Source organism: Apis laboriosa, unplaced genomic scaffold, assembly GCF_014066325.1.
Source record: "Apis laboriosa isolate Shangri-la unplaced genomic scaffold, ASM1406632v1 scaffold21_cov150, whole genome shotgun sequence".
NCBI classification, from domain to species: Eukaryota; Metazoa; Arthropoda; class Insecta; order Hymenoptera; family Apidae; genus Apis; species Apis laboriosa.
Genome location: NW_025222365.1, coordinates 368,247 through 395,246, shown reverse-complemented (window position 1 = coordinate 395,246; position 27,000 = coordinate 368,247). Strand labels below are relative to the sequence as shown.

The window sequence follows — 27,000 nt, the reverse complement described above, 5'->3', positions numbered from 1 at the left end:
TATATTTATTATTTAATTTCTTAATTGTTATAATAGATTATAATATATAGAAGTTGAAGATTAATCATTTATTAAGAATATTTATTTTCACAAATATGATATTTGTAAATAACAACAATTCACGGTAATATATATTCAATAAATTCTGATTATAGTTGTTCAATATTTCTCACTGCAAAATTGTTTCTATGTTAAGAGAATAAAATATATAATATATAATATAGTATGACATATTGGTAAGAATGTATACATTTTTAAGATTGACATATAAAATGAATAGCATACATGCATACTGGCATACATAAGTATATAGGTAGAGACGCACATACATGACGATAAGTCTTGTACGTGACAGCAATGATGAGTGGACGTGACATGTATGTACACGCATTACACGCATTCCTAAAACAGTTTCTACACCGTGAGACTCCCCAATGATCAGGCAAGTATCTCAAGTTAGAATATGATCTATCTTCGTTATTTCATTCATTAAAGCTTCGTCAGTCATTGAAGAAAATTTTCTGATAAAAAACTATGAAAATTTATATTTATATATAATATATAATTTTGCTGTTTATTTAAGAATATTTAAAATTAATGTTTTTTTAAAAATATTACTAAATAATTATACATTTCTATTTCATAATTATTGCACATATAACTTATAATTACATCAATACACTTGTTAATAATTATTAAATCTTATTTTCTTATAATTAAATTATAAATTTATATTACAAATTAATTATAAGATAATATTACATGAAAATATTTATTATTTCTATTATATTTTTGTTTCCAAGAATTGATATACATTAAAGAAGGTTAATTAAATCTCGGATTGAGAAAATCTCAATCCCGAGAAATGACGTGTTTTGTTCGGTCTATCGTGGGGCAGGCCAGTTCTTGGGGTCCCCCTGTAACACAATAGTATGATTGATAAAGAAGTATAATATTAATTCTGTCTACTATTATAACTAAGATTTCTTTACAATCTACGCTCTTAATCATAAAATACTATGCAATACACGGATTGTACGAAAAGTAAGAGTATAATTCTTCATCAGCAAGATAGTACATGATAGCTATGCTTTCTTATTTATTCTGTGTTCCTAATGAAAGGGGAGCGCTGCGGAGTGGCCGCTCCGCGCATCACTGCACCCCACTATTCTTCACGCATTCGTAAACCGCGTATATACGAATCATGTTCATTTTTCAGATTCTTTCTGCCACGATTGCAATTATTTTTGATTTTGGATAATATATATTTAATGGATTATCTAGCAATAGGATTATACTTAGCTTCATGATTTTTTCTTTACTCTTTCTCTCATTGATTTTCTGTCATTTAAGTAAGTTGATACATATTACAATAAACTGTAATTTATTACAATAAATATAATAAATATTTATTTTTTAAATAATGATTTTATTTTGTTTATCGTAAACTTTCTTTAGATTTTTAACAATAAGCAATAAAATTAAACCAAATGTACTTATAAATTTTATTATAGAAACAAATTATTATAATTAATTCTTTCATAGCAATTATATATATTTCTATATATATATTTATGATCTATATGAAAGAAAAATTCTAATTTTTAAAGAGCAAATTTATGAATTATGAAATGTAGTTTTTAAATATAAATATTAAATCTAATAGCGTTTACTCTGATGAATAAAGAAGTGAAATAGACGTTTCTTATTCTATTCATAAGCACATAAGTAGAAAAATCGTAACTTCCAACAATTTATTCATATGATTACTCTTTCTGTTCCTAATATCCTACTCGTATGGAGTTCATTGGTACGTTTCCACAGTGTCTTTATACTTTAACATTTAATGCAATCGAATCCGGATAACCTATAAAGTCATTATTTTTTTTTATATTGCTCAAGCTCTTTCTATAATATGTTCTCCGATTAAAGAGTCGATTCTAGTCGATCGACAAAAGTGTTTTGCAGTAATAGCATTCGGACTATCTTATGCCAGATATTTTAATTCTACGGAGTATAAAGTCCGTAAACGATGACCATACATTACTATCAAAGTATACATCTGAAGGTTAATTCATTTAATACTGCGTTAACAATCATGTTGAAAGAAATATCTTAGTCGACATACAAATTAATTAAATTTTCTTTCTAATATACTTATATATATATTCGGTTTATTCGATAAAATAAATTATTTTTTACGCGATAATTAATACTTTTAATTGCTTATTTATCGCATAGAATCAAAATTGTATTTAAATGTAGTTAAATGATTTGCGTAGTCGTGACTTTTAGTTCTATAGTGTTAATCGCAATTATCATTTCTTTCTTATTATAATGCGTTCTATCTTAAGAGTTTCTATTTTTATATCGGCAGAGCAACTGATCTTTCTGCCATCTGTGAACTAACAAGAAAATTCTTTATGTGAATTATACTGTACGACCTCGACTCCGGATTTATGTTCTAGAAGAAATGGACAATTGTATTTATAATGTGCAGTGCAAAAGGTATTTCACGTATTCAGATTTAATTAAAGAACAATTTCATAACAAGAATTCTCTGCTAGTATTCGTAGAACAATGATGATCCACTACACATTAGTTTTATGCGAGCCAATGTCACTAGCCGAATTCTTGTCTATTATTCTTTTACATTTTATTGTTTCGTTATAATTCAAAGTCAGAGATTAATTTTTTTTTTATGATAATTATTTGAAATTTCATTTGGAAGTTGTATAAACTGTACAATTTTCTTAAAATTTTCATTCTTCTCTAATTTGTAATGTTTTCAAAAGTTATTAAATTAAATTTTTATATTAATAGTTAAAATATATTTAATAATAGTAACAAAAATTCATGATTTATTATTATGTTACATATTTTATTTTCAAACAGGTGAATTCATAATTCTTTTGTTCGCTGAAGCTTCCAAACTTTTATTAAGTAGAAATTAAAAATATTATTTCCACCTAGTAATTGTGCAACATGCCATCCATTTGTGGCGATACAATAGATATGACTGGTAATTTCTTGTTATACCTAATTTGTCAAAAAAAGATTTGAAATTGTTAATCATTTATAATATTTTATAATAGCTGCACAACCAACAATCGCAGAAGGTATCTCTAGTACTGACAGTATTGGAACACATAGTGATATTTCTGGACATACAACCATTTCTGGAAGACCTAGAATGGATGTAGCTTGTGTTTTGGATCTACAACAACCAGAACATTTGGCTCAGAGAAGAAGAGCTTTAGAAGAAGTTAGACAAGCATGCAATCTAGTTAATGCTAATATACATCATATTCAGGTAATAAATATTTTATTATTAAAAGATATGATTTTTAAACTTAAATGTATTTGATTGTTATCTTTTTAGTTTGAAAAATTAGATTTTGGAGAAACAAATGTACTTGATACATTTTATAATGCAGATGTAGCTGTTGTAGACTTAAGTATTCAGTTGCAACAATCTGCTTTGTTTTATCATCTTGGTGTTAGAGAAAGTTTTGGTATGAAAGAAAATATTTTGTTACATAATGATATAGACACAGAAACAACAATCAGAATTAAGGTATATTTATATTATTCTATGATATATTAATATATTATATTTAGAAATTATCTTTTAACATAAAACTTTTATAATGTTCGTAGTTATCATGTGGTAACTACACATTTGTTTCTTATCGTGTGGTGGAATGTGGTTCGTGTGTGGCAACAAATCCAGCTACTACTAGAATTACTGGAGAAGAAGTAATAGATCCAAAACAACATCTTACATTAAAGCTTAAAAAGTTATTTCAAGATGTAGAAGTACAATCTAAGTATGTTTTGATTTTTCACAGTTTTGTTATGATATGATTTTACTATAGATAAGAAATGAAAATATTGTTCTTTTGTTCTAATTATATCATGGTAAAAAAGTAAATATTTTCTTATCTTATCATTTTGTACATAGAATTGAACTAAATTTATTGTTCAATATATATAATTATAGTTTGAAAATTTTATTAGAAGATATATAATGAACTTGAACTTATTGTAACAATATATCATTTATAATATTTATAATTATATATATAATTATAATATTTATAATAATTAAATAAGTTTTTATAAAAGAATTATGAAATTTTTTATAGAGCGCATATGAAAGAAAAATTCTTAGCTGATTTACGAAAAGCGCGCGAAACATATTCGGGAGAAGAACTTTCGAAAGCATTGAACAATATGCGTAAACGTTTAGATGATCCAAACGTTTTATCTGGAGAAGTTGTTCTAAATGTTTTGATTTCCTTCCGTGAGATACAGGTAATATATTAATGATTCTTATTAAAAAATATTTCTTCATTAATTAAATTTATGGATGCATAGGATTATGATGCAATGGTACAATTAGTTGATGATCTAAGAACAATACCAACTCATAAAAATTATATCAATACTCCGGCTATTCGAAATCTATATGCATTTGCATTAAATCGACGAAATAAAGAAGGTGATAGAGAAAGAGCATTGAAAGTCATAGAAAAAGCTTTGGAGAAGAAAGAAAATCATGTTCCTGATATGTTATGTTTATGTGGAAGAATATATAAAGATAAATTTGTAGAAAGTAGACATACTGATAAAGAAAGTTTAAAAAATGCGATTCATTGGTATAGAAAAGGTTTTGAGGTATTTTATCTTTCTTACTTTTTATAGTACAATAAACATATGAATTAAAATTCTTTTTAACTTTTTCAATTTATATATTTAGGTTCAACCAAATGAATATGCGGGAATTAATCTCGCTACATTACTCGTTATAGCAGGAAATGAATTTTCTAAAAGTGAGGAATTACAACATATAGGCATGGTATTAAATAATCTAATTGGCAAGAAAGGTAGTTTATCAAGTTTGAAAGATTACTGGGATGTAGCAACGTTTTTTGAGATTAGTGTACTTGCCGAGGATTATTCGAAAGCTATTCAAGCTGCCGAATGCATGTTTAAATTGAAGCCACCAAATTGGTATATATTAATAATCATTGAAATATTATGTTGAAATAAAAATTATAGAATATTAAATATATAATTATAATAAATTATTTCTTAAATAGGTACCTGAAATCTACAATAGGGAACATATCGCTGATAGATAGATTTCGTAAAAAGAATGAAGAAGCTGAGGTTTCACCAGAGGAGCAAATATTTAGTTTTTGGACGGACTACTTTGCCGAAGCTACAAAAGCGGAAGTTGGAGATAGTATACGGTTTCCAGTAAGTTGATAAATGGAATCGTTCTACAAAGGATCCAGTTTCCAATTCGGGAGACTATGGCTTATAATATTGTGTTACCAATCCAGCTTACTTCTGTACATTTTGGGTCAAAGTAAGAACAATATAAAACTGCTCTTTGTGCAGGTTCTTAGACTGACTTTAATGAATCAAAATGCTATTATGATCGTTTCCATTAGAAAAAGGAATTAGTCACTAATCTTTTTATTTTAGCTCTTAGTGTTGGAGCCAACGAAGATCTTGATGCCGAGCTATGTAAACGTTAACCTCGGAGCAGAAGAAAAATCGGTGCAAATTTGGAATTTATGCTTGGATAATATGAAGAATAATTGCAAACAAGTTCACGATTGGTTATTTACCGCAAACATGATACGCAGTGTAAGCTTATACAAAAGAGATGAACGCTGCCTTTTTCTGTATGTTCATCAAAATTCTGATGATTTCCAAATGTATTTTCCGTCTGTTCAATGCAGACAAAGATTCTATGATTTAATTTTGGAAATGACCAGAGATCAAGAGGGCATGGTTACAGATTTAGATGCATATATGACTGATGATAGAATGAAGGTTTGTACATAATTTTTAATATAATTTATATAATTATAATTTATATAATATTTAAGTAATTTATTATTATTATTATTATTATTATTTATTTTTTCCTAGTTTGAATATGAATTGGATGACCAAAATAAACGAATAATGCTAGGTAAAGGTACATATGGAATCGTCTATGCGGCTCGAGATTTAAACACGCAAGTTAGAATTGCTGTAAAAGAAATACGTGAACGAAATTTAGGAGATGTACAACCTTTACACGAGGAAATTAAATTACATAGTCAGTTAAGGCATAGAAATATTGTACAATATCTGGGTTCAGTAAGCGAAGAAGGATATTTCAAAATTTTCATGGAACAAGTTCCTGGAGGTAAACAAACAAAATAAAAGAGAATTGCATATTATCTATTGTTTCTTTTTAATTTTTTTTAGGTAGTTTATCAGCTTTGTTAAGATCAAAATGGGGACCTTTAAAAGAAAATGAATCTACAATTGCTTATTATACTAAACAAATCTTGGAAGGTTTGAAGTATCTTCATGATCAAAAAATCGTTCATAGAGACATTAAAGGTAAAATGTAATGTATAAAATGTTATTTATAAAGATCATTATTTTCATTTGAATTATCATTTTTAGGCGATAATGTTTTAGTAAATACATATAGCGGAGTAGTAAAAATTTCAGACTTTGGCATGTCAAAACGATTAGCTGGTTTATGTCCAAGTACGGAAACATTTACTGGAACATTACAATATATGGCACCGGAAGTTATCGATAAAGGACAACGTGGATATGGTGCCCCAGTAAGTTATATTATTATATAATATATATTATTTTTACTTATAAAAAAAAATTATTATTCATTATGATTTATAATAGGCTGACATTTGGTCTCTGGGTTGTACAATAGTCGAAATGGCAACTGGCAAACCACCATTTATTGAATTAGGTTCTCCTCAAGCAGCAGTGTTTAAGGTAAAATGTTAAAATTAAAATAAATAGAATTTTTAAATAGATTTAAAATTGCATTATTTTAAAATTAATAGGTTGGATATTATAAGATACATCCTGAAATTCCATCTGAATTATCTGAAAGAGCAAAAAATTTTATATTACGTTGTTTTGAACCTAATCCTGACATAAGAGCAACTGCAGCTGAATTATTAGAAGATCCATTTTTAAATGAGTATGTGATACTTATATAATTTTTACATAATTTTTATATAATTTTTATAAATAAACGAAATATTTAATGATTCTTTATATTCATAGGAAGAAGAAAACTAATCGTTTAGCAGCACCACCTGATTTTAGTAGAAGTATTTCAGTACCTGCTGACAGAGTTGAACGCTTAGGAAAATCTGACAAAACGAATAATAATCATATTGTTTCTGCTTCTCCTATTCAAACTTCACAATCCGATGATAGGTAACATTAATATATTATTTATTATAATAAAATATAAATATAAATACATACAAATCATTTTGTTCAAGTTTTATATATGAATAGTCTTATATTTGTTGTCTTGTTGCTGATTTCACATTCTTGTTTTTAACGTAAATATATTCTAGAAAAAAATGCATAGCAGTTATATAGCAAATAATTTGTTTTTTTTTAATAAATCTGAATACATTGTATTCGTATTTGTACCAATGTATTTAAATGTGGTTTGAATTTTAAAATCTTTGATTTTTTATTTTTCATTTGTTGTTATATCCCTTTCAATTCTTCTATTATGAAATATAATCAAAGTATTACACATAGTGGAGGACTGACAAAGTCAAGCCCATTGAGGGAGCGCAGTCCAGCACACCTTCTGTCTCCTATTAGAATGCCCACTGCAACCCTTTCTTTTAACAGGTATGGTACTAATGTTATAGATGGTTACATGGTTCTTCATAAAAAATATAATATTATATAATAATTGTTGATAAGAAACATAATAAAATTTATCTTAATATAACTAAGAAATTAATCATGATTAATAATAGTTAGCTCATACATATTATTGATATATATGTTGCTTTATGTTGGTAAATATTTATGTGTTGTGGGTAATAGAGCTTTCTGTTTGTAATAATAATATGTAAGATATTTTTCAATTTAGTAAGAAGAAAGATTAAAATTTTTATTTCATTTTCTTTGTATCAATATTATCCTAATATATTGATAGGATCATGATAATCATAAGACTTAATATACTATATAATAATATAAATATAATAATGTAACAAATATAATAATAATTGATTAAAAATATGACTATTCATATGTATTTGAAAGTTAAGCTTTTGAAATCCTTTTTAAAATAATAATCAAAATGTACTTATAGTTTTAATAATTGTTGTATGTATTCAGGTTTATTTTCAATCAAAATATATATCAGAAAATATTCTTGCCCTTGTGACACTTGCATATTGTCCCTCTTGATCAAATTATTCTATTTAATATATAATAAATATTCAATTAATAAATATTCAATTAATTGTTAAAAAATAAAATATATATTATATAGATTGTTATGAAATAATTATCAAACTTTTTTATATTTAATAATTTTAATTATAAAAAAGATTTAAGTTTTATTTTTTTTAATTGTTTTAAAATATTATAAATTAAGTTATAAGATATAATAATGTTAAAATAAACTTTAAAGTATAAAAAAGTATAAATAGCATTTGAAAGTAACATCAATTTATTTTATTTTCAGTATGATAGGAAATACACCATCTATAGAGACAAGTGAAACTGACACAGCTGGAGTTTCAATGACGAGAAGAAGTTCTTCTGGTGGTTTATTGTCACCAGAAGTTGAATTAGGAGGTAATAATAATTTATAATATGTTAAGGATCGTTTAAATTTAATATGCTTTTATATTATATTCTATATTAGGACAACCTGGTCAAAAAACTGGTGAAGAACAAGAAGGTTTTTATCTATTAAAAAAAGATAGTCAAAGAAGAATGACATTAACTAGAGTTCTTACTCAAGATGAAGCAAAAATTTGTGAAGTATGGATGAGAGATATACAAGTAGAACTATCAACAAGTCAAACTGTTTTGCAAATGGTAATTATTTTTGTGTTTCTATTAATATAAAATATATATTTCAAATAACAAAGTTTTTATATTTTTTCAGAATCATTTAATTTTATTAATGCGTGCCTTGAGAGATTATATTGCGGAACAAAATCAAGAAGTAATTGTAACAGCCATTAGAACATTAAAAGAAGAATTGGATTTCGATTCTACTGCTATTACTCATCTGAATCTAGCTATTTATTTATTTCAAACAGCAGTGAATGAAGTTTTACGAATGCATAGTATAAAACCTCATTGGATGTTTGCATTGGATAATTTAGTCAGAAATGCTGTACAAGCTGCTATCAATGTATTTTCTCCTGGTAATATTACAATAATTTCTTGTATAATAAGATATAATATTTTTTGAAATATTTTATTTATATATTTTTTGAATTTACCAGATATATATATATATATAATGTTTCTTGAAATATATCGTGAAGATGTTAAACAAATAATTATTTTCTCTAAATGTGTATTAGAAAATTATTTTGAAATAAATTAAAGTCTTTAATACATTATTTATAGAACTTGGTGCTAATTTGCTTGGTCAAGAGCGTGTGCAATCTGCTGGTCAAGGACCAGAAGAAGGATCTATATCTGGCGTATCAACCGTAAATTCTGTAAAATCACAGAAAACTGGTGATTCTTTAGATAACAAATACTGGAAAGAATATCGGGATCAAATGGGAGCTTTAAAAATGGATAATTTAAGATTATTACAAGAATTGATTGAAAGTCAAAAATCATATCAAGCTTTGTTGCAACAAGTTCTTGAAGAACAAAAAGTTCAAGTTAATACTTTAACACGTCTTTGTGAAAGTATAAATAGGCGTATTATGAAACAAGAATCAGGGTAAGGCTTAATTATTTTCGTAATTTTGAATATATAATAAATCTTTTACAATTATTATATCTTGTTATGTATGCAGTTATAATTCATCAATATCTGGAAACACATCACAACAGCTAATTTCTTTAACTGTTAATGATACACCTTCTAATACTTCATGCGCAGACCAGGCTCTTATTGAATGGTTACAAAATCTTCAGATAGATGAAATGACAATTGAAAGGGTAAAAATATTAAAATTTATATCGATATTTTTTTTTCTATTGAGTAAAAAATTATAACAAATATTATTACTTTTTCTAGTTCCTATATGAGCAATATACATTAGAAGATATTTTAAATCATATTACGCGTGACGATATTCGCAGACTTAATTTCAGGTAAATATAAGATTTTTTTTATATTGTAGTCAATATTGACAAATTTTTTATTTTTTCAGAGGAGGAATTGAATTAAGGATATGGCAAGCTATATTAAAACATCGACAAAGCAATAATTAATAAGATTATATGAATAAAAAGGAGCAGTAGTTAAATTGTGTATTACATTGGAATTGGTTTATTTGAGATTCGTTATGCAGGGTAGAATAGAAATCTTCTATTAAAATGATTATAATGTTGAATGTAATACCCGTGACATTTGTTAGAATTTTATTCATGAGGTAAGTTTACACGAAAAGTTTTAAATATACACTGATATTAGTTTATCGCGTAGTTCCTAAATATAGTGTATTTATTAATTACAAAATTAAGATGTACATATAACAAATTTTGCATATATTGATTTATTTTAAAATGAAACTCATTACAGCAGAATTTTACAATCTGTTGGAATTATATTTAACAACTATATTGTACAGAAATCAGTATTGCTATGTCAAATAATTAAATATGTTATGATTATATGCAAAATTTGTATATTTGAAAATCATTAATTTTACTTATTATTCTAGAATATTAATCTTGCCAAGTTTAGGAAAATGATAAAAATATGATTGTTATTTATCTAAAAAATTTAAAGATTTAAAGATTTAAAAATTGAAGAATTCAATGTAATTTCTATGTTTACACAAATTTGACATTACTGCCACAGTAAAATTGATTATTGAAGAAATGTGCATAAAAAGTTGTCTTGTGCTTTCGTATTTTGCGATATATTGAATGATTTTCTCCTTATTCTGTGCAACTATTAATAGTAGAAGAATTATGTATTTAAACATAATTAAAAAAATAATTAATACATTATTTACATAATAATTGAACAAAAAACAAATGATCGTAGTGCCTTATAAATTAGCGTAATAGTACAAGAGAAAATATTTATTATATGCAAATGATAAACGTTTTAGTTGTTGATAAAATTATATTTGTTAAGAAAAAGTTTATTAAGCGTTTTCTTAGATGCGTATGAAGATATTCATTAAGCGAATAGTTTTTAAATAATTATGTAAAGTGCTTCTTATAGTTTACGATAGATATTCATTATTAATCATGCGCCTAAAATTTATATAATTAGATTTTTGTAAATACGAATTTTTATATAATCGCTAATTTCATGCTTTGTACGTGATTCTTTTTCCTAAGAATTCATTTTCTTTATATATATTGCGTAGAATTAAAATTAATTACATTTTCTAATACTTGGCTTCCATTGCAATAGTGCATTACCATCATGCCAGTCAATTAAAATAAGTGCCTAATTATATCAGGGATATGAGTGACGTTTCGATTTAATTATATTATAATAATAAAGATCAACATAATTAGGGGATTTTATTTATTATAAATTAGGGATAATATATATTAGAAAATTGCAAAAACTTGCTAATTTTAATTTTTTAAGTTTCATAATATTATATATTACTTTTATTTAATAAATATAAGATTCTTTATAATTATAAAATAATTATTATTCCCTACATTTGTTACCTGAAACTCCCCTAATTATTTTGAATAACAAAATGTTTTTCAGCAAATTGTTATGCAATTAATAAGAACAATTAATAAGAAAACATTTATGTTTCGTTATTCGAATGTTTAAGTTCGAATGATCGCAAATGATAAATTGTTAAATTGTTTTCACATTATATATGTTTTCATTCATTGTATTCGATAAGATTAATTATCTTTGTTATTTTAGCAAGTTAAAATTTCTAATAAAGATTCCAGCAAAGAGACACGTTATTTCTTCATTTTCTAATCAAAACAAAGAGGAAATGTTATGATAAAAAATAGTGGTATTTAATTGAAATCGAAAGTAATTAAAGTAATTCTGAAATGCAAAAAGCAAGTGATTGCTCTAAAAACATTTTTTTTCTTTTGTTTTTTTCTTATGTTTTCTATATATAGCATTTTATTTGCGATATCCCTGTTTAAATTCATTTATCGATGATGAACACAGATGAGATACAGAATAATTGTGTTCTTTATTTTAAAATATCAATATATATTTATATTATACATATGAGTATATATATGTATATATCATATATAAATATATATAAAAATAAAAATGTATAATGAAATATATATAAAAAATATATATAGTTAACGATAAAAACAGGAATAAAATACGGAATAAGTATAAATAATAAAAACAAATAATATAAAAAAAATATGGATAAGATAAAAATATTGAAATTAGCGCCATTTTCAGAATATCGTAAATGAAACACAAAAAGAAAGGATAGAAATAGTAGAAAAAAGATAGAGATAGAACAAGAATTAACTTTTAACATCATCTCTTGAATATCAAAGACATCTCTTTAACGGCAGGATAAAACAGAAAAGAATTTAACTCAACGCCATCTTTTGATTATCTTCTGAAAATGAATAAAAAGATATCTTTTGATAGCTAAGAGATGGCGCTGATGATCAATTCCTTTTTTAACTCCTATTTTTCTCCCACTATATTTTGTCTTTTTTTTTATTTCTATATTTTATTTATGGCACTCTGAAGATGGCGCTAATTTCAATAATTTTATTCTATTTCTATTTTTATATTTTTTTTTTTTTTCACTATTTTCTTCCCTTGTTTATATTTATTTTTAGCGCGTGACTATAGACGAAGTATGGAATATCAATTGAACGCACTTTTATTATTTCTCTTTCTAAATTTTCTAAACATGTCTTAATTGTTAATATAACATAATAAAAAGTATATATATTCTCAATTCTATAATATGAAAAAAAAAAAAGAAATTTTTATTTGTGTCAAGAAACGATCCAATCGAAAATCCTTAAATTTGTCGAATCTATTTATTTATTTGCCATTTATAATCTCTTGTAGAGAATTTCTAAAACGTGCAATTAACTATTAAAACAATGACTGTTAACGATTAACAATTTTATTTCGAGAGAGAGAGAGAGAGAGAGAGAAAAAATACATCGAGTGCTAAGATTCTACATCTCGTCTGTGATAAGAGAGCATCCTACCCTCTTCTCCGCTGTATTATCACTTCCATTCGGATTATATTCGACTGATATGATCTGGTTTTTACAGAGAGAGATAAAACGTAAAGTGTGAACTCATCGAACTTTCGTCGCACACTCGAGATCTTTCTCGTTCGTTCGTTCGTTCGTTCGTTCGTTCGTAATTGGAAAAGAAGAAAAAAAGCAGAGATTCCCGCGCACACGTGCACACAGGAGCAGAGAGGAGAAGAGAGGGAGTTTTAAATTTTTCAGGAAAATGAATGCAGCGAGCAGCCGCCGCGTAAAATTGCAAAAGTTTCGGACACTCTACTCTCCCCATGACGAACGAGGGTCGGACCTATTCATTTACACTACAAAAAAGCCCGTGGCTTATAAACGCACCTCCCCTCCCTCCCTCTCCCCGCCCGAACCACCCGCTTATTTTCACCGCCGTGCCCCTACTATTTCTTTTTCTCTATTCTCTTTCCACTCGTCCACACTCGTTCCGATGCATTTGCACGCACGTGCGATTCAACCGTCTCCTATATATGGAATTTTAAAGGTTAATCGCAGCATGCACGATGTTCTCCCATCTTTCTCGCGTTAAAAAAGAAAAAAAAAATTTCCTTGAAATTTTACCTCCCTCACCACCCTCCCGAACTTATGTAATTCGATTTCGTACCAATTTTTTTCCATTGGTCATTGGATCATCGCCACAGCGAGAGGAATTTGATTATTGGCCTCGTGAACGCCATTGTGTGCGCGTTCACACCGTGCGCGCCGTGTTCGTTTTTTTTTTCCCTCGAAAAATATTTTTTCGCGAGTCAATAATAAGGGCGCAATAATACACCCATAAAATAAACGTTTTCATCCCTTCCTTATCATTAGCAATTCCATAACGGAAGTCGTAGGAGTATCGGAGACTCGTCTCGATCGGCCACGTCTTCGCAAATATAAATGTTAATGTTCCTTTGTCAGGCTTCCGCATACATTACTGGGAGGCACAGTTGGCGGGTTCCTCGTGAAATTCGCAGAGTTTTAGGGAGGGTGAAATTCACGGTTAAGCGGCTCGAACGTAGCGCTACCCTCGAGGGGTGCTTTCTTCGAAGGGTTGTCGCTCGATGTATCGTCATATTTTTCGCGAAATTCCTTCTATTATTTCTCTGATAAAGATTTCTTAACATCTCGATCGGTAATATATATATATATTAGTATTATTAATAGAATAAATGAAAATTGAATATCTCAAATTTTTAATTTTTCATCCATTCCCTTCGTAAATAATTTTAAAATTATAATAAATATACGCGAGAAGAATTATTATTGAGTTTCCAACGTACAATTTTAAATATATCACTTTATCGTCGGGATGGCATCCTGGCCGAATATCTTTACGATTTAGAAATCTAGAAATTTAAAAATTTAGAAAAAGGAAAGAAAGAAGTCGCGAAATCGCAAATAAAGCAAAGTGGAAACGTTGATGGGAATCGTAGGAGATCGAAGCGGAAAGGGTTGTTAGGCCACGATCGGGATACAAATCCCTATCCGGCCGGTCTCTTCCTCTCTATTACTTCCTCCTCTTTATCGCTCCTATTTCCTCCCTCTCTCTTTATCTTTTAATTAACCAACTGCGCCGGGGCGGAGTGGCTAAAGAGGATCCGCGATTTTCGAACGGGCTTTCACCGCCGGCCGGAATAATCCATTTGGCCGAGCGAAAGGTTAAATAAGATTATCGCGTCAGGTTCTAACGGTGGTTGGGGACAAAAGAGAGACGGAAAGATCTCGTATTCCGCAATCCCTTTTCCAGTTTCAGGAGTAATTGATCGCGATCTCATTTCCAATATTCCCTTCTTTTCTCTCTGTTCCCATTTTCTCGTAGTACTACGACGTAGTGGGACGTACGTTTGAAAATTACATTATTCCGTTTTAACAAGAAATTTTCCTCTTCTGATTTTGGAAAACAGAAATTTTTGGTTGGATGAAAAATTTCGATCGAAACAAATTTTTCGTTAATGGAAGAGAATTATTTCTTCGACTAGAAAAACTTTTTGGCGAAATTTGGAGGAACGCTCTACGTCGAAAGTGGACAAAAGAGGGTGGAGAGACAGAGAGAGAGAGAGAGAGAGAAAGGGAAGATGGCCGATAGGGCGATTAATCTGTGCGTAAAGCGAAATCATCCTTCCCAGCCTCTTTCTTCCAGCCAAGAAGAAGGAACTTATGAACGTTCTCCCGGGGGATTATGGGGAAAACAATGAAGGCTGACTCGCCGTCTCCTCGTTTTCACGGAGTGACACCTTGTTCGCCGGGACTAATTACTTTCGGCTTAAAATCCTTAATTTGTTGCTGAAAGGCCGTCGACGGAGCCATCCCCGATAAAATCTTTCCGCGGAGTTTCCTTCCATCCCGATGAAAGGCGTTTAAAAAGATCATTCTTTCGGGGGGGGAAAAATAGGAGGACGTCGCGTTTCAATTTCGACCAGCCGCCATTTTAAAATTAATCCACCGAGGAATAATTATTATTTTTTTCTTTTCTTTTTTTTTTTTTTTTGAACCTCATCAACTATAAAATTTTCCCGTGCGTTTCGTTGTTACGTGTGATCAAAACCGATCGTTGTTTCCTCGAACGGTTGAGATTATATTTTTTGCAATTGTTTGCAGTCTCGCTTTAAATGCACGAGAATTGAAATTGAAGGCAATTATGCTTATTTATATCATAAACTCGATTTGCGTATCGAGAAAAACAAAATTGCCCCCTTCCTCCGAAGAAGGAAGCATATTCGAACCCCTTTACGCGTAACCCTATCACGATTTTATTCATCGAAGATTAATTAAATTGCACGAATCGTTAGTTCGATCTGTATATCGCGTATACTTGCGATAAATTATAATTAAATTACGATTTTTACAATGTCAGTTCGTTAGAATAATTCGCTATAACGTTGCCGAACTTCGCATTTTTTGAAAATTCATCTATTAGAATTCTATTGATAAATAATTTTTCCTGCATCGATAATTCTCTTTCTAATATATATTTATGTATATATCGTCGACTTAATGAGATAAATTATTTTTTTTTGCAATAATTGGTACTTTTAATTACTTGTTTATCGCGCGAAACCAAAATTATATTTAAACGTTGTAATTTAAAACACTCGTGGCTTTTTTAACTCTACAGTGTTAATCGAAATTATCCTTTTTCTTATCTTATCTTATCTTATCTTATCTTCCTTTCCTATTATATAAACCGTTCTATCTTAAGAGTATTATATCTATTTTCATACCGGCAGAGCAACATTGATCTCTTTTCCATCTGTGAACTAACTAGCAAATTCTTTATGCGAATTATATAATTATGTATATCTATGTATATAACAGTGCAGTGATAATTCGATAAATTATTTTGATTCATATCGCTTTTTTTTAGAAAGTTCGAGTGAGATCAGCGAGCTAACCTATGGATGCGATGCTCGAGGAGGAGGTCACGAGGAGACGGGAGAAAAATGCGGGTGGTGGAATTAGCCCCGAGTTGGCAACTTCTGGCGAGGAAGCTGGACCCGATATTGAATCGCGTCTGCACCCTTTCTCGTCTCATAACGGCGAAAAGGTCTACGAGGCAACAGATGTACCTGATACATATTCATATCGAAGCGGTCCACGATTCCGTGTTATTGTTACTGTTATTATTGTCAGGGATGGAGCCAGCCCGTCGTAATAGCTCGAAAAAGAACGTACGAGCTTGGGGTATTTGACCCCCCGCTTAATTTCACCCCCTCCGCTCTGATTATGGCTTGCCCATAACCGACGTTTCCTAACCTTTCAAGATCTCTTTTTAAAGTGTTTCTAAAGTTTTAAAAAGTTTGGAAAGAAGAATTTTGAAATCTACCTTGAAATCACCCCGGGAAAAGTAGACGAAATATGCTGATTGTGAGAAATGAGGAAAATTTCAAGAATTTCCGGGATTCTATTCATCAAAATTTCAGAAGCAGGATCGTTGAATTATTTTTTTTAACGGAATCGAGAATAATCAATTTAAAAAAGAATAACAAAAACGGATTAGTTCGAGTAATAAATGAGAAAAATTCTAATAAATATCTTGAAATTAACTTCAAAAAAAAAAAAAATCAAGAAGGAACCAATCTAAATCAAAAAAAAAAAAAAAAAGGAAAGGAAGCGATTGGAAATTTAAGAAGAAAAAAAATTCTTCATTTTAGAACATAGTTTGCAAAATTATCGACGGGCGAACCACAGTTGAAGACGGTCGTTTAACAAACTTGAGGTTAGCAAAATCAATCTAACCGGACCGAGAAGGGTACGAAAGGGAAGCGAGGGATTGAAAGTTCGAATTTTCGAAGATGGAGGCAGGCAGGTAGGCAGGCAGGGTTCGTGGAAACTTCTCTATAACGCGGTTGAATTAATGGCAATTAATGGCATCCGTGTTTACCGGCCGGCTGTACACAAGGGCCTGTTTGCATAGCCGCGACCGAAAGCACGTGTAAATTTCTCGTTTTCGGCCGAGATGGAGAGAGAGACAGATAGAAAGAGAGAGAGAGAGAGAAAGAGAGAAGAAGGAAGAAAGGTCGATCGAGGGTTTTTCAAGCTCACCGCGCAAACATACCCCTAATGAATTGGTCGGTGTTCAAAAGCAGGAAAAAATCCAATTACCACGAGGCTGTCGCCTCCCTCCCACCCTTCGGATTCCTTCTGTAATCGACGCCTCTCTGACTTTTTCCACCCCATCTCAGAATCAGATCACCTCACTTTGCTTATTTGTCTACGTCCACGATCAATTTCTCGAGTGTCCCTTCTTAGAACAATGAAACATTCTTTGGATTCTGTCCGAGAAACGTTCCCTTCTTTCCTCCTATCTCGAGTTCCATTCTTCTTCCCCTTGATAATTCATAAGAAATAAAAATATCTCGAGCGTTATTATTAATCGTTAATAATTATCGTTAATAAGCGACGAGAAATCTCCTTCTTTCCTTCCCCATCCACGGAACGAGAAAAACATTTAACACGGATTTAACACGAAGAATAACACGAGATACATCTGATTCAATCCGATTATTGTCCAAATCGAAAGCGACACTCGATTAAAGATAAAGAAAATCGATCGATAACCGCGTTTTCGACCCGTTTAATCCTTTGATCTTGTGCGATCTATTGCCTCCTCGAGAATTAACGTTTCCCTCCTCGTTCCCGCCTCTGAATTATTGCCACTGGTATCAGAAACCATCCTCCCCGGTAATGCGATTCCATCGAGAGAAATTACGCGGCGTGACGGAGGAGGGAGAATTCCCTTCTAGAATAGAAACTCTTCATAGAGAGGGAACGAAGAAGAAAGAATGGAAAGGATGACGGGCGGAGAGAAGACGAGTTATCTCGAGCGTGTCGCGCGGAGCCGAAAAGGCGAAAAACTCGGCGGCATCCTCGCGATATCCATGAATTATGTATGGGGGTTGGTGAAAGTTTACCAGAGAATATATACGAGATACTTCGTCGAAATCTATAGGATTCCATTGTATGGATTTTAATTAGACGTCATTCAATTCTCTCTTCGAGGATTAAAATTTAAAATATCAGGATATCGTTGCGGTCGAGAGAAATATTTTTTATATATCTTCGTGGAAATCCTTCGAGAAATTTTATCAAAAGATTATCGGCATCTTCGAGGGATATTAACAATTACTCTTCTTCTTGGAAGGCAGGAAGCCATGGAATCCGATTATTTATCTCATTTCTTTCGAGAGTGAAATATTTTTGATCGTTATTCGAGTCTCTTTTCGAGGAGGCGTAATTGGTTTTATTATCGTGTTGAGAAGAATTGGGTAAGGGACGATTTCACTTTCGATTTGGGAAAAGGGTCGACAAGTGGCGCCACGAGGGACTTTCACCGGTGTCAGTGTTACGCGGAGCAGGTGTCCAGGGCGGACACCCATTGCGAACGGAAAACCAGTGGAGCAGTGGGGGTGAGTGTATTTTGCGGAATGGGTGAAGTTGGAAAAACTCGGGTAAAAAATTGGGCGAGAGGCGGGGGACTGTTCTCGTCGAACACGAGCTCGAGCTTCCTCGTTATGGTTTATGAAACGTAAACAACACGGGGTGAAACGAGTGTTGTTGATCGATGTTGGAACGAGGGAGAAAGTGGGTTTGAACCGGTCGTTTTCCAGTTCCAGCCTGTATTTATTATCGAGATACGAATACTCGATTCTTATTTTCTTTTTCTCCACTCGTCCAGACTGACAAGATGTTTGTATGTCGTCACGAGGCAACACCTGGTTGCTAGGTGTTGTTTGTCGAGATAACGATCTCGCTGATGACTGATTAAATTGGAGTCAAAGTCAATTCTACTACAGAGAAAACATTTGAAAAATAACGTTAAAGTAAATTATTACTGTCCAAGCTCGTGGTATTAATTAATGCTAGAAGAATCGACGAAAAAATTTAATGCAAACTAATATTCCAAGCTTTTGGCAAGTAGTGTACGTGTATTAAATAGATCGAACGGATTTAAGCCCGATTCACACTTATTATAAATACCACCAACTGGAATATAACTTTTAACATATATCGAAGAAACGAGTCCAATTCATTCGCCTACAAAATTCTACTTCTTCGTTCTTTTATATCCACGATAAGAAGCCTCTTTTCAAGCTCCTAGGAAAAAAGAAAAAAAAGAAAAAGAAGAAGAAGAAAAAGAAAATAAAAGTACCTTCGCAGACAGAACGGAACTTTCGCTTTTCGATCTATCGACACCTCTCCATCCACTTTGAACACCAACTGCAAAGTTCCATCAACGGGAAATCTTCTATCCGGTGTGCGCGCCTTGTTTTTTTTCCCTCCGCGATTCCCGGACGAGGAGGAATCGTCGTGACACGCGATAAGGGGACGTGGTCGCAGGCAAAGTGTTTCTCCCCGAGTCGAAGGGGAAGGAAAGGGGAGCGAGGGAGGAGAGATTCGACGTCAGCAGATCGAAGCCTCGCGTTTTTACGCGACGGGTGCACGAGTGTTGGAAGAGGGAAGGAGGGGTGCTCGGCTGCATACAAGCCTCGAATAATATCCGAATATCGAAGGCGGAACACCGAAGGCGCGGTCGTAAACCGACGCGGATATGAATGCGGATGGCTCAATTTTCCGCGGCTGTCGCGCTAACATCCGAGACGTGACGGGCTTTGTCGGCGAATCTTTTTCGCCTCTGTCTCTCCTCCCGTACAACCTCTCAGGTGCCGTCGTGGAAACGGGGTGAAAATTATTGCCAGACGCTGCTCCAGCGTCTCAGGATATTATTCGAGTTTGATGCGAGTTTACGAGAGCATCGTTTGCGAAACGATCGAGGGGGAAGAAGATTGCGACGATAAATTTTGCAATGTTTAAATTTAAGATTAACGTTGGTCAATTGTCAATTTTTCTTTTTCCTTTACCCAATCCGAGAAAATCTCAAACCCATTATCACCCTCGTTATATATCGTCTCTTGAACGATGGTTCGAATCACGGTATCAAAATTCACCGTAAAACTCCCCTTCCCCCTCCCCTAGAAATAAAAAGAGATCGACAGGGGAAAAAGTTCGGAAGAGAAGATCCTTCTCGAGGTAGTCTTGGCGAATATGACTGAACCGATCCGGATGTTTTTTTCCAGGGGTGTTGCCGCGTCGTGAGACTTGGAGCAACTGCCCTCGCGACGGAGGGAGGATGTCGGATTCCGAGGGTAGCGCGGAGAGTGTCCGCGAGCCGGAAAACTCGGTCGTCGCGCTGCGAAATCGGGAGGACACGAGCGGGGACAAGCTCGAGGAATTCGAGAAGCTGCTTCGAGCGATGCTACCTTCTCGCGCGGCCTCGCAGGAGGAAGAGGAGAAGGAGGAGGAGGAGGAGGAGGAAGAGAACGAGAGCGAAAGGAAAATAGGTGCGTTCTTACTCAGAGAACATGTATTTTCTTGTCTCCCCCCCTCTTTTTGCAGGTTGTTTGATGAAATTCATTTGGGCGAGAGATGCGTTTATTTTTTTTTTTTTTTTGTTCGAGAGAGAAGAGACTGAGAAAAGGCGTAATGTACAAAGGATTCTCCCAAGGGCTAGCTCTCTGATCCCTTAACGCTCGTAAGGGCTAAAACAAAGCTGTGCTGCTCCAATTATCGTTTCATTTTTTTCTTTTTCTTTTTTTTTTTTTTTTTGTTCTCGGGTGAACAGCTTCCGTAGTAAGCCGCAAAAAAACATACTCCAAAAAAGGATTATTTCAAAGAGATCTGATCTAAATTTATTTTACCTATCTACCCTTTTTTTGGGTTAAAATGTACGATTTAGATACAAAATCAACATTTATCTACTTTGTTGAAAGTTATTAACCTCTTTCGAGATTAATGAAACGTAGAAATCACGCGAAACCTATTCAAAAAGGATTAAACCGTGGATCATTTTCTCCCTAATTTATCATTACTACGATGCTAAAAGGAGTAAAAAGAAAAATTCCTCTTCCATCGCGCTCATTATTTTTCGAAAAAATAAATCAAATCAAGCTATCCCTCCACCTTGAAAATCTCTCTATTATATTTAGCCTTCTAGATAGATAGATATACATACGAGTTGGCGTTAAGACGACGACTGTTCGCGTAGCTCAGCAGATAGTCAGAGTAGACAGAGAGAGAGAAAAAGCTCGTCTCGAACGCGAATCCCTCTGGCTCGTAACACTGGCTCTCGCTCTTCCCTCGAACGTGGTACGAAGAGATGCAGTTTCGCCGTGGAAAAACTCAGGTAACCTGTTGAGAGGGCCTGAAGTAGGCGAAAATGGAGGAGCTTGGGTTGCAGCTCAACTCGGAGAAATTTCCCAGACGCTCGCCAACGGCGATTTCCAGGGAAAGTGGCTTGGCTGGCTCAGGGGGGTTGGTTGGTTGTTTGGTTGGTTTTTCGAGAGGGAGGGAAGAAAATTTCTCTGGCCCCGGGGATTAAGTTCCGCCTCGCGGATCGAGAAACGTCTCTCACCTCGCCTCCCCCCCTCCTCTCCCCCGCTTTCTATTCTTATTCGGCCGCTTTCACGAATGCTGCTACCAGCATGGCGGCAACCAGATGGCGAAGCGCGAACTTTAATGATCTTTTTCGTGGGCAGGCACAGCCTCCGGAAATTAGGCAGAGCCCTCCACAGCTTTTGTATTCCTTCCTCGTCGCGGTCGTTGTCGTTGGTCGTGAAATTCGACGACTTGGGAAGGGAGGAAAGGGAGGGAAGATTTTTTTCTTCTCTTTCTCTTCGAGAGCATATTTCCCTTCTCCTCTTTTTCCCTTACTTTCTCGGGGCAGGGGGGAAAAAATTACTAGAGAATAATTTCTTGAGATAGTGTTCCGCCCTCGGGCGCAAGAAGGGTTGGGAACTGATTAAAGAACACCTTATAGCTCATCGAGCTCGCGTTTCTCGTTGAATTTCGGAAAATCTTTGTCTCGTTTTAACGAACAAACTGTAACTGTATCTGAGGATCCGAAAAGTCTCGAGTCTTTGAGAACGATTCTTAATTTAGTCTCGAACAATTTCTTCTTTAGGCGACTCCTTTATCCTCGTCGATCTCGAAACGCAACGAGAGATCTTTGAGAGATACGCGTTTCGATCCGATGTCTCCCGTTTTTTCTTCCCCGTTTAATCGTTGCTCGCTGAATCGTCGATTTGGGGAGAGCAGAGGTTCGGTCCCTGGAGATCTCGAAGCGGCCGGACGACCATCAACTCCATCAAGGAGGAGGAGAAAAATTATTCCACGGAAGAAGGCCGCGGGCGAAGTGTCTGGCTGCGGTGTACGCGGGCGGAATTAACAATCATCGCGAAAATCGAAAATATTAACTGGACGTGACAGCGTAGTAGCCTCCGGCCTCCGCTAGTGGAATAGGGCCTGATTCATCGGACACCCCTTCGCGTGCCGAAGAAAAATAATTTTCTCTAATTTCCCCTAAAATCTAACGGCGTATCCGCCTCGTCAAACACGTGGTCTTCGAAACCACGATAGCCGGATCTAATTACGATACATGGAGCGGATTCAGGAGGAAACTGGGGGCTGATGGTTGGGAGGCGAACCGCAGCTGTTGCCAAATTCGCGTCGAGTCGCAGCGGCGAGCTTTCTCGGCCCGATCCTAAATTTTCCCGTGGAAAAGCGAAACGCCGCTGTCCCACGCGTTCCAAATTAAACTCATAAAACGTGGGGAGGGAGCGACAAACAAGCGTGTTCGTAGCTAGGAAATTATACCTCGCGATATCAACCGTAAATTGTGTGGGAACACGATTCTGTGGATTCTTGATAACGACCCGGAATACTCCCGCGTTTAATTACGGCCTTGAGTCACCGTCGATTTACTCTTCTTCTCGAAACTTGGAAAGCAGCTCTCTCTCTCTCTCTCTCTCTCTCACCTCGAGCGACAATCTTCCTCGACTTGGAATGTTTTCAATACCGTTACGGGATTGATATACTCGTTTTGGGAGGGGGAGGGAGTCGGTCGAAAGCTTCTTAAACCGTTGGAATCCGGTTCCAAGGCAGCAGGGGACAACCGTGGCCATCGTGGATCGGCCGATGCGAACTTTAATTAAACGTCCCCGCCGGAAACGTTTCCCTTCGCCGACGAGCGTGTTCGAGCGTGCATACCGCGCAATTTCCGCCGCGACGGTGTCAGGCCCCGCGCTCATGATTAAAATAATAAATTGCGGGGGGCCGCGTTTTCGGTGGGAATTAGCGGCGACGAGGAGGAGGCCTCGCACCTCGACGACCCGCAAACGGCGATACTTTGAATTATAAATGGCGACGAGGGCGTTGCCGTTTCGCTTGGTTCGATGTAAGGAAATTCTTGGGGAAGGGAGGGAAGGAAGATTTCGGCTACGTTCCTTGGCCACGGGCCAATTCGATCTCACGGTCCGCCTCGTTCTCAACTGGAATTGCGCTATTAGATTTGCGAAAAAATCGTCGTCCCTTTTGGATTTTGGAGGAAGGGAGGGGCGATTGGTTATCTCGATCGAAAACGAGTTCTCCCTAAAACTATCTTTACGTTCCTTTTAAAGATCCTTTTATGCGCTCGAATTTAGAATTCCATCTAGATAATAAACCGTCGTTATGGTCGAGACGAAGCTTCCAAGATCCTCTTTTTAATTTTCGATTCTTACAGGAAGATCAGACGTTATTTGATGAAGATTATACCTCTTCGAAGAGTGACATCGTGATCCCCAATACTTCAACCCTGGAGAAAGTTTCCATTTACATATTCGCCAGATGCGCTTCGCGACCTTCGAACCCCTTTTCTTCCTCGAAACTACTCGATTAGAGTCCAATTGATGGGGGGAGAGGGAGGAAGGGAGGGCCGTTCTCCACTTTCACTCGTGTCTGACTTGCTCCATGAAACTGCTCGCAACACCTTTCCTCGATCCTCCAAGGAAAAATAACTTCATGCAGAACAAATTCTCCTCTTTTCCTCTCCCTCTTTCCCCTCCTCCCCTTTTTCGAGAATAGACTCGAGAAGAAGGGAAACGCGTGGGAAGAGCGGAAAAACGGAAAGTTTCGCGGAGATGGATATCCGACCGTTTCGGATACGCGGATCGTTTATCTCGATGTATAGCGAGCCAACTTCAGATAAGGATGACGAACGATCGGTGCCTCGTGGAACCGACAGGATTATCAATTTTTCCGAGTCAAAAGTTCATCGAATCTCCCTCTCTTTCCTCCTCCAAATCGATCCCTCTCCAATCGATCCCCTCCTCGAGGATCGTTTTACACGATTTCCACGCGTATTAGAAAACGCCGTTACGTTCGAAGGGGGAAGGGGGGCGACTCGGTCCTCCATCGTCGTGAAACGAGGCACGCGTGAAAAATGACATCGGGTCGCGAAGAGCGGGCTAAATAAGAAATCGCGTTCCCTCCAGGAATAGCCGCGAGGCTCGCGGCGATCATCAATTTCGAGCGTGTCAGCGCGGAGCAAGAAAAAAGGGACGAGGCGCGTTCGACTTCCGTTCATCGCGAATCCGGCAAACGCTCGCGATAAAGGAGGAAGCGGCGAGGGATGACGAATGGCGAGGGATCGGGACAAATTTCGCCTCGGGAATGGAGTAGATAACATCCGAAATCATTAGCGGAGCTCGGTGCAAATTGTTTGGCCAGAGACTACCGCTCCGAGAGAGGCGGCAGTCTCTCTTTTTTCCGGCCTCTTGATAGGCCGTTTCGATCCGAAGGAGAGGTGTGATTGATGATGAACCTACGGCTACGGGAGCTGGAGGCTAGGGGAGGGAGCAAGGCTCGCCCTCTCGAGCCGAGCATGAATTGATTAAGAGAATACTGTTGATTCTCGTTTGCCGCGCTGGATTGGGGTGGATTGATCGTTCGGGAGGAGGATGACACAGTTTGATCGCGTATTAAGAGCTTCTTAGGTCACCTGTTGAGGGATTATTCGATTCTCTCGGCTCGAATAGTAAGCGGTTTCAAATAGACTCGGAAACTATTAAAGGGAGGATGGTATTCCAAGTATTGGAAATTAATCTTCTTTTGAAATTATCGATCCTGCTACTACGTTCTCTTTCAAAAGCGCGTAACACATCCGTCAAACGCGATTGGTTCCTCTTCGACCAACAATTCGATAATAGATTCGATAAATTGCAAATATTCATATCTCGCCGACAAATGTTTTATATCGCAAATGATTCGATACAACTTTCAAACTGAATAATTCGCACGAACGAATTCACGCGAAAACGAAGATGAAATTGCCTCCTTTTTTTCGCCGATTGTTGCACTGGAGGGGGGTTGAAACGAAACGCGCGCACGGCCACCCTCCTCTCGCGCCAAATTTCTCAAAGTTATATACGCGATATAACCCCGGTTCAAATACGGTTCGAGCAGCGGAAAATCCGCAGTCTTTCGGGAAAACGGCTAATCCGTCGAGAGAAATTAGCTCTGACGTTCCGATCGGGAACACGAGCCTCTTCTCCCCCTTGCCTTTTGTTCGGACAGATGTTCTCGCAGGCATGCCCCATTTTCCCGATTTTAACTCAAGTTTTTTGTTGTTGTTGTTGTTGTAGTAGTATCGATGGTATTGTGCGGGGTGCAGGCGAACAATGGCGACACGCTCGCCGATCGATAAGCCGATCAGAGGATTGAAACGAGCATCCCCCTTTTTCCAGAAATTTTCGTTATCAAATCCCTGCGAGCGAATGGCAGGCGGAATCACTGGCCGGAATCCAAGGGCAAACAGCTGCCGCATCGTCCTTCCTTTTCTATTTTTACATCAGCGCAATTTCCACGTTTTTTACGGGCGATCGATCGAACTGATCGACTGCGTCGCAGCCAAACGATCGAAAACAAGTCTTGCACACCTGTCGTTGTCTTAGAATCGAAACTATTTCCCAATTCTAATTCTGATTCACGATTTCACTCGCTTCAAATTTTCCTGTTTCACGACTAAATAAATCGAGAGAGAGAAAAGAATCGTTGAGCCTTGCTATTGAGAACTATTTCCTGTCAATTCTAATTCAGATTCACGATTTCACTCGCGATTCGCTTCAAATTTTCCAGTTTCACGACTAAATAAATCGAGAGAGAGAAAAGAATCGTTGAGCCTTGCTATTGTCTGAGAACTACTTCCTGCCAATTCTAATTTAGATTCACGATTTCACTCGCGATTCGCTTCAAATTTTTTTGTTTCATAACTAAATAAATCGAGAGAGAGAGAGAGAGAAAGAGAGAGAAAGGAATCGTTAAGCCTTGCACACTTTGCTGTTGTCTGAAAATCGAACTATTTCCTGCCAATTCTAATTCAGATTCACGATTTCACTCGCGATTCGCTTCAAATTTTCCAGTTTCACGACTAAAAAA

The 27,000-nt window shown here is 34.9% G+C and overlaps 1 protein-coding gene across 2 annotated transcripts; it reads left to right on the top strand.

The window, feature by feature from the left end:
- Nucleotides 1–2,374: 2,374 nt before the first annotated feature.
- On the top strand, nucleotides 2,375–11,418 carry LOC122712955 (mitogen-activated protein kinase kinase kinase 15). 2 transcript variants are annotated; one of them, XM_043933027.1, is made up of 24 exons: nucleotides 2,375–2,508; nucleotides 2,896–3,022; nucleotides 3,096–3,313; nucleotides 3,383–3,577; nucleotides 3,661–3,830; nucleotides 4,149–4,317; nucleotides 4,381–4,680; nucleotides 4,763–5,016; nucleotides 5,106–5,265; nucleotides 5,497–5,850; nucleotides 5,950–6,211; nucleotides 6,274–6,411; nucleotides 6,478–6,644; nucleotides 6,721–6,816; nucleotides 6,888–7,027; nucleotides 7,114–7,269; nucleotides 7,609–7,704; nucleotides 8,555–8,667; nucleotides 8,738–8,913; nucleotides 8,984–9,248; nucleotides 9,457–9,784; nucleotides 9,861–10,005; nucleotides 10,085–10,161; nucleotides 10,221–11,418. In XM_043933027.1, exons 2-24 carry the CDS (start codon nucleotides 2,986–2,988, stop codon nucleotides 10,279–10,281), a joined length of 4,077 nt encoding a protein of 1,358 aa, XP_043788962.1. In that variant the 5' UTR covers nucleotides 2,375–2,508; nucleotides 2,896–2,985; the 3' UTR covers nucleotides 10,282–11,418. The 2 variants fall into 2 exon arrangements, with proteins under 2 accessions (XP_043788962.1, XP_043788963.1); XM_043933028.1 differs by lacking the exon at nucleotides 7,609–7,704.
- The last annotated feature ends 15,582 nt before the right edge of the window (nucleotides 11,419–27,000 follow it).